This window comes from Poecilia reticulata, chromosome 6 (genome assembly GCF_904066995.2).
Source record: "Poecilia reticulata chromosome 6, P_reticulata-male-v2, whole genome shotgun sequence".
NCBI lineage: Eukaryota > Metazoa > Chordata > Actinopteri > Cyprinodontiformes > Poeciliidae > Poecilia > Poecilia reticulata.
Window position 1 is genome coordinate 32,749,633 of NC_088835.1, and position 8,227 is coordinate 32,757,859.

General features: G+C 39.5%; 1 protein-coding gene across 1 annotated transcript; it reads right to left on the reverse strand.

Moving 5' to 3' along the window:
• Positions 1 to 1,057: 1,057 nt before the first annotated feature.
• On the reverse strand, positions 1,058 to 7,180 carry chmp1a (charged multivesicular body protein 1A). Its single transcript, XM_008412725.2, has 7 exons — positions 7,053 to 7,180; positions 6,097 to 6,116; positions 5,932 to 6,009; positions 4,321 to 4,467; positions 4,065 to 4,193; positions 3,793 to 3,986; positions 1,058 to 1,804 (listed from the first exon to the last, which is right to left on the reverse strand). The coding sequence occupies exons 1-7, from the start codon at positions 7,057 to 7,059 to the stop codon at positions 1,783 to 1,785; spliced, it is 597 nt and encodes a 198-aa protein (XP_008410947.1). The 5' UTR covers positions 7,060 to 7,180; the 3' UTR covers positions 1,058 to 1,782.
• Between the last annotated feature and the right edge of the window lie 1,047 nt (positions 7,181 to 8,227).

Sequence of the window (8,227 nt, forward strand, 5' to 3'; positions counted from 1 at the left end):
AAATGTATTACGTAATATGCTGGTAAAGAAATACAACTCTTTACTTCTTCACCAGCTTGTAGTTTACATGTGTGCTAAAATATAAGATCAAGTTATACAGGTTTAGTACATTATGCTCTCTTGGTTAGAGTACGGTATATAAAATGTTAGAACTAAATAATGAGCTAATGAGTTTCCAGAAATTAAATATTCTGGTGTTAGTGTTGGATTTTAGTTATATATTCGAAAAGCCAAATTAATTTATCATTTCTATGTTTGGTATTGTTAACAATCAATCGATTGATTAAGTTAACAATACCAAACAAGAGGAAGTTGTAAGTTAACTTTAAGTTGTAGAGGCTGGTTAGTTTCTCAGGATCTCAAGAAAGTAAGTTGGGATTTATTTTTTTCTCCATGTCTCCTTAGGAGCTCCGGAGAATCCGGTTGAACAAAAAGCATTTTTTAAAACATCACAAGGTTTTCTGACATGTTGGAAGATTTGGGTCTAAAATGTTAAAAGCTTTTTTAACTGTTAGTTTTAGTTTTGGAGTTCGATTCATAAGTTGCATAGTAATCAAATAAAACATGATATCTAGAGTTGAATAGCTTCTAATAAGGTTTAAACTTCAACTCTGTCGTTTTTGTCAGCCTGAGATAAATCACTGATTCTATGACTTGGTTGTATTTTAATCCTCTTATTTGTTTTTAATAGAAATACCTGGATCCATTTCAGTTTTTCCCTTTTTTAAGAAGTAAAGTTTGGAAACAGATTAAAATCAACTTCAGTCTGAAGTAACGAGATAAAAATCAGATTTGAAATATTTCAGGGTTAGGTTGGTAGAGTAGGAATGTTCTCTTGTCTTTCCCTTTATGATGAGTGAGGTCAGATTTATAGAAGATCATGAACCATCGATGAGAACTTTCCACTCTGATTAACTTGAAAAGCAAAATAAATGTGAATGTGCATGATTATGTTAATAGATCAGATTTATAATTAAAACTGGAGAATCCAACCAATCAGGGCCTGAAAAATCTCTGCAGCTTCTGGATTTTTATCAAACTGGGAGAAACAAACAGCTGACGGACAACAGAGGGCAGAACTTTATTTTACAAGATAAATATAGAAAACAAAAAGTGCTGAACAGTTTAAATAAAACCTCCATTATTAAAACAGATGAGCAACAAAACAGCAGAAACTTCCCTCTAAATCACAGAGGAACCGGACCGGAACCAGATTGCAATCGGATCAGAACCTCAGAACGGAGACGCTGCAGAGAATCATCTGGAGCGCTTCCTGGTTCTGGTTCTGATCCATAAACGAGTCAGAACTCCACCTGTGACGGCTAACTATTAAAACCATTTCTGAGTGAGGAAAACTTCCCGGCTGCTCTTTCTAGGCACTGGAGGAAGAAGCAGCTGCGTCCCAACATAAGGCGTTTAAAGCAGAAAATCTGAACGCAGGAAAGAAACTGAACTAAACCCCAAAGAAGAGAAATGGGAGGATTGTCTGAGTCTGAGGAGGGAAGAGGACTAAACCTTAGTGCTTTCAGCATCTGGTCTGAGAACCGCGCTGCAGATCATCAATATAAACATATTTTACAACATTTGCATCCAGATTCCTGTGATTGGAGTGAAGAAGATACCGATGAAGCCAGTAGGTTAAGCTGATGCTATTCCTGGCTGCTGTGGTTTATTTTTAGGCCGAAGGAGGAAAATCAACAAACTCATTAAGTTCTCCCAGCAGAAACGGTTCAATGGAAACATTTAGCTGCTGCCGTCCTGCTCCTCCATGCAGCAGCGCCTTCAGTTCCTCAGAGCCGCCAACCTGCAAACAAACATTTCACACATCAGCTGCCTTCCATGAAACTGACAGCAGAAAAACATGCAGCAAAAACCAGAAGAACTCAATATACAGTTTAATAAAAACAAACCAAATCATAACAGAAAAGTTGTAATATCAGTAAATCGATGTAAGAAATAAACCCCGGCAGATCTTAAGTCTAATTGTTTTCTGCTTCTCAGGAAATGTTTGTTTCTTCCTTCTGGATGATTCTGACAGAAAAATCAGTTAAAGGAGTTTTCACAGCAGGGGGCGCTGAAGAGGACTGCTGACTGTCGCCTTCTGCAAGGAGGGAAAGCTACAACAGGCTGGCTGTTCACAGAATGAAAACTGCTGGAAAGTTTAGTGGAAGGAAGAGCTGTGTGAGAAAAAGGTTCTGAAGCAGCAGGGCTGACTGCAGCCCATAGAATCAGAACCAGTTGAACAGCTTGGAGAAAATCCAAAAGGTTTGGTTCAGAACCTGAGCTCCAACCTTCACAGAACCACTCCAGAACCCAAGAGTAATGAGAAAAGGACCGGGTCCAAAGTCCAGCTATTCCATTTGAAAATGTGTGTCCATGAATATGTGTCCCAGTGAAGGCTAAAGTTTCTAATCAGTGAAGATCTGAGGAACTGTGGCTCCTGTTGGTTCTGGTACGGTTCTATTTGGTCCAAACCCAGAGCAGCATCCGCCAGGACATCTCAGAGCATTTACTTTTCAGTTTTTCTGGATCTAAAAGATTTTTATTGGTTTGATGTAAAATAAATTTTGAGTTTTAATCAACTATAAACCAAAAACATTAAAATGATCAAAACAAGCATTTCAGATGCATCACTATGGAGAATATTGCAAATAAATCACTGAAATAAATTCATTTTTCATTGATATATTTAATGAAAGAGCTGCATAATAACAGCTGCTCCCTGTTAATCCAGATTATAATCTCAGATTCTCACAGATAAAGAATCAAATCCAGTCAAGATCTGATTGATCCAGAGGTTCCTAGCAGAACCTTTTAGTACCAGACTGCAGTTTCTGGAGGTTCCAGCAGTGGAATGGGATGTGGATCCTTTAGCATTCTGAGTGTTTCTGGCTGAACTTTGTCGTCTCGTAATGTTTCTGATTTCTGGCCTGGATGTTCTTGCTGATCCCATAAAGATTCCTAAACTTCCAGAGAATGGAGGAAAGATCCAGTGGACGGAAATGAACCAGAATGAAGACGATGGAGGACAATTGTTTGTAAAAGTGACTTTGGGATATTTTACTTAAACTCCAGGAGACTCGGTATCACATTTCATTTTAGGATGGAATAAGATGGCTGTTACACTCTGGCCTCTCTTCTCTCTCATATCATAGATATCATTATGCATCAGCACTTATATTTCTACACATCCTACAGTAGAAAAGGTTCATTGAAATTTTTCAAACAATATTGAACGATGATTCTTTTGTCCAGTCTTTAGTGTTCACATGGTTTCAGCACAGGTTAGGTCTGCTGCCGCAACGTTGCCACCAAGATAAAGTCTAAAGAATGACTGAGTCGTCATAAAGGTGCTTTCTGAACGTTTTGTACCGACTGTCCTGAGTCACTGCTAAGCAACTCTAAATAGTTTTCTGTCCCATTTCAGTTCATCCAATCTGATCAAATTCTCTGTTGCTGACCTGGTCTGATGTTTTCTTGAGATCATTTTCACTCTGATCCTGGTTAAAACATTCTGGTTTGCCAAGCCTGACTCAAACTGGAGAAAGACTTCTAGTCAAAGGAGTTGGTGTTTTTTAATGTATTTAAATCCATTAATTAATCTGCATTTCTTTGTAATTGCTTTTATTAACATCAACCTGTACTGTAGACTCATCTTTACCTTAATGTGTTCATTGGTTTTCTTCCTTTATGTGGGTTTAGATTTTTGTGTTTTTCAGGTTTGGTCTCTGCCAGGCCTCACCAGGTGTTTCATCTCAAACAGATCTACCTGGTCAGACAGGTGACCCTTACCGCCGAGACAGCTGGTCCTCCTTCTCCTGGCTCCGGGAACTCTCTCCGCCCAGTGACGTCGCTCCAGCAGGAAGCTGGTTCAGCTGGTCCATCACCTCCAGGCCTCCCTCTTCTGCTATTTGGTGGATGAGGTCGTCCACCTGCTCCTGGGGCGTGGTCAGCGTCATGGCTGAGCTCATGGAGTCCTCCATCACCTGGTGCAGGTAGGAGCAGATGAGGTTAGGGAGGGACTTTCTGAAGCATGAGAGCAGACAGAGACTGCAGCGACTCACTGAGGTGTGGACGTCAAGGTTCTGAACCTGTCTCTCAAACTTATCCATTACTGCAGAAACCTTCTGCAGATCCATGGAGTTCAGAGCCTTGTCCAGGGCTTTGGTCACCTGGCCCATGCTTTTAGTCACCTAAACCAGGAAATCACATCAATTTAACATTTATATTATACACTTTGACCAAAAATATAAAAATGAAGTGTCAAATTCTAGACTTCTGGGTGAAACAAGTTGAGCTGATCCAGTTGGTGAGACTCACTCCCTTCATGGTGACGGCAGTCTGGACTTTAGAGGCCACCGCATCAACTCGGGACGCCATGCGCAGCCAGTTCACACCTTCGTTCTTTTTCCTGATGGCGTTCTCAGCATAAACTCGAGCACATTCAACATTTTTCTGTTGCAAAGCCTGTTGAGAAGAAATTCTACTGTTTCTGTTTTGTAACCAAATCATGTCTTTAAGAAACACACAACAGCACTGATAGCTGTTTGGTGTCTCAGGTAATTATAAGCATTTCATATGAATTAGATTCATTGAAATAAAGACAAAGCTATGAAAGAAAATCCATTTCATGTAAAACTAAAGTTGGATTCTCTTTCCACCAACAAGGATTTTATTTTAAATGGAAAATTATTACTTTACAACTGTCAGAAAACAGCTTTAAGTCTAATGCGTAATATAGCAATGATTCAGACAGCGGATTTTAAAAATAGTTCTCTGGGTTCCAGCCCAGTCTGTTCAGCTGTGCTGCCCCCTGCTGACCAACCTGCGCCACAACAACTGTTTATAGTTCCATCTACCAATCCAGAGGTGAAGACATGCTTCAGTTCAATGAACAAAACTAAATAATGTTGCTTACTCCTAATCAAGGCAACAATTGACCGGCCATTTTGGTGCCAGGTACGAACCTTCGTCTGACTGGCATGAAGGAGCAGGTCAGGTATTTCATGAATGCATGTTGACAAAATGCTGAGTCATCTTCTACTGATTCTACAAATACACTCTATTCGTGAATATGCAAACAGTTTTCTAGAAGGTAGTCTGACCACTTTAAGAATGTGAGGAGAAAAAGTGCAGCACCAGATTTCCAGCTGAAGGATATGATTATGGGCTAACGAAGAATGATGAACAAAAAATATATAGAAATGACTGAATCAACCTTCATCGTCTGACTTTACATCACAGCTGCACAGATTAAACTGTACTGATGCAGTGCAACAATGGCTAACCCTGGACTTCTTCCATGAAGACCAGATTTATAAAGTCCAAGACTAATAGATGGTTCCACCCGAGCTGTTGATCTCTGCAGCTCCTCCAGAGCTACCGAGGTGCTCTTGGCTGCTTCACAGAACAACTACATTTATACAAATACGAAACTACTATGTATTGGACTCTGTTTATTAGTTAGGTGAGGTGTATCACTGGACTTTATTTAGGGTCCTCATAGTTCAGGGGGTTCAACAAAACATTTGGAGAACCATGAATCGGTTCTGTTCTCTGACCAGCAGCCAGCAGGTTGGGCTGTGAAAGCCACTCTGCTCCATCTTCAGCTCATCAAGCAGATTGTGATCTACGCCTCACCCAATCTCTGCATTTGAACACGTTAAATACGCCAAACAAGTTGGACTTTCTGTACTCCAGTTGAAAATATAATTGTTTACTGAACTCAAAATTCTGCCAATTGGAGACAGTTCAACCCAAAATTGGATCAAGTCATTTGGTTCTGGTCCGTTTGCCATGTCAAGCCTTCCCAGCATGTTTTATCCAGCGTAGAGATGTGACAGTAGAAATGAGGAAAGAGAATAAGCAAGCAGAATAAAATCTGGACCGTCCAGAACTACACTGAGCTTTAAACCGGCTCCTAATCCTCACCTTCTTGACTTTGGCCTGCTCCTTTTCGGATTCTTTTTCTGCCTTCTTGGCCAGTCTCTCAAGCTGCTTCGATGTAAACTGGGAGAACGAAGGGAAAAAGTATCAATTATAATGAACTTTTAGCTTTTATAGACAATACGGATCAAACATGATCTCAGGACTTACCCTCAGCTGAAAAAGTGTTTCTGGAGAAAGAGAGCAGAGTGCATTAAAATGAATGAGCTCAAACTTCACAATATGGCTGTTGAGACCATCAGTACAGTTAAAGTAATGCTTTTGTTCATTGAAAACATTACAAATATTAATTAATAAACAGATTCACTGCAAATACTAAAAATATTAAATTCCATTTTTATAAAGCATTCATCTTTATGCTGAGGTATTTCAGAAAAATGGCCCTGGAGTTTAATTTTAAGGTTTTCATTAGTCTTTATATCTAAACAACCAGAAAATAATAATACTGACTAGAGTTACTGAATTTAATATTTTGTGTTTTCTTCAGCTTTTCTATGCATGATGATTAAAGTTTTTCACCATTATATGCAGTTTTTCATAAAACATGACTTAAAAACAAATGAGCTGAAAAGACAAATAAACAATGTGATGTTATGATGGGCTACCAGCATCAAAACATCACATATGTTTAATAAGGCTAATAAAGTCACATTAATGTCGCTTTTAAATCGCACCAGTTCACAGCCGAAGTCCTTTTAAGGCACTTTAAAAAAATGTCTGGTTTCTAAGGTCAATAATATTTAAATGAACATCAAATACATTATGGTTCAATATTTGGCCCAAACGTGTTAAAATGATCACATTTTTAATGATCATTTAAATTTGATCATTAAAAGCGTGGATGTGGGAATCACATTTCCACATTTCCAAACTAAAACTCCAAGTTTTAGTTTGTACAGGTGAAAAGTTCAGGAAGTTTCTGCTTTTTTAGCCAGTAATCTGAATGCAGCTGGAATCTGATTTCATGGTCAGATTCAGTTCAACTCGAAGCTCAACATGAAAACAAGCCGCATCCGCGCCCAGGCCAGCAGTAGCTCCCAGTGATCAGATTCAAAACAGACCAATCCCGTTAACACAAAGTCTCAATCTGACAAAACAAAACCCACCTTCCATGTCGACACGAACACGATACCTGACAGTTATAGAGGATTACGTTCTTACGGTTCTTTGGCGGTTCTGAACCTGCTCTGGTTAAAATAAGTCCCTTCTTCCTTGTTCTTCCGCCTCCTTTTCTTCTTCTCTGGATGTTTTTTTGACTGTTGGCAACCTGCGTGAAGGTACGTCATCGCCCCCTATTGGGCTGACGTGCAAACAATGCGGAGGAGCTCCATATTTTCACACTATGGCTCTCATACCACACTATTACAACAAAGTCACACTTTTACCGGAGGTTAGAGTTGGGGTTGGTTATTTTTAAAAATAAAAGTGACATACTGCAGTTTACAGGTGAAAATCACTCAACCAAGTTCAGAAAATGAGAGCTTACAAATAATAACAGTGTTGGACATGTCAGAGCCTGAAATAAAATCTACCGCATTTTACCAACATATTAAAATGTTAATATCTTCCCCATAGGAGGCCAGGCTGGGCCGGTCCCTGCAGTGCAAAAAGACCTCTAGAATTCATGGTTTTTCCAGGCTCCAAAAATCTCTTAATTTTCAGTCACAACAAAAGCTGAACTAAATCATTGAATCAGGATGATTCTGATGGATCAATGTAATGAAACTGTTCTGCTAGTTGCTACTTTATCCAGAAACTGACGAAACAGTTTCTGGATTGTTTTGGATTCCGATGAATGGAGGATTTGATCTGTGGTGAACGGCAGACCTACTGCTTCACCTCTCCAGGGTCAAAGACGTCTTCTGGCCTGTTGGGCAGGACGAGACATTTCTATTAGCAGCGGCTGAATGGAGGCTGCTGAGTGTGTGAGTGGGCGGCGGTGCAGATTGTGTGTGGGCTCTGCTGAGAGCAGGCATCCACTCACTCCTGATAAATATTTCATATGTGTATTAGCAGTGTCTATAAAAGGAGGCTTTGCTGCTTTCAGCACAAATTAAAATGTTTTGTTGAAGAGAAAAAACTACCGCAGGCTATGTTTTAGCACAACAAAAACTAAATTGTTTCAGACAGGAAAAGCCAAACAACAAAAAGCCAAATGTCAAAGTGACTGTTGTAAGAATCTCTGGTGAGTTTATCCTCATTTCATGACAACTTTTGCCAACTAATCCTGTCATGAAAAACAAATACAAGGAAGGAAAAGCTTTTCACCTCTTAATAAATA

What these genes read in the sequence shown, in the direction of transcription:
- chmp1a (XM_008412725.2), bottom strand. An exon ending in AGCAGGCCAAAGTCAAGAAG is followed by an intron (nt 4,468 to 5,931) that starts GTGAGGATTAGG and finishes TCTTCTCAACAG; the next exon opens with GCTTTGCAACAGAAAAATGT. An exon ending in GAGGACCAGCTGTCTCGGCG is followed by an intron (nt 1,805 to 3,792) that starts GTAAGGGTCACC and finishes GTTTGTTTGCAG; the next exon opens with GTTGGCGGCTCTGAGGAACT.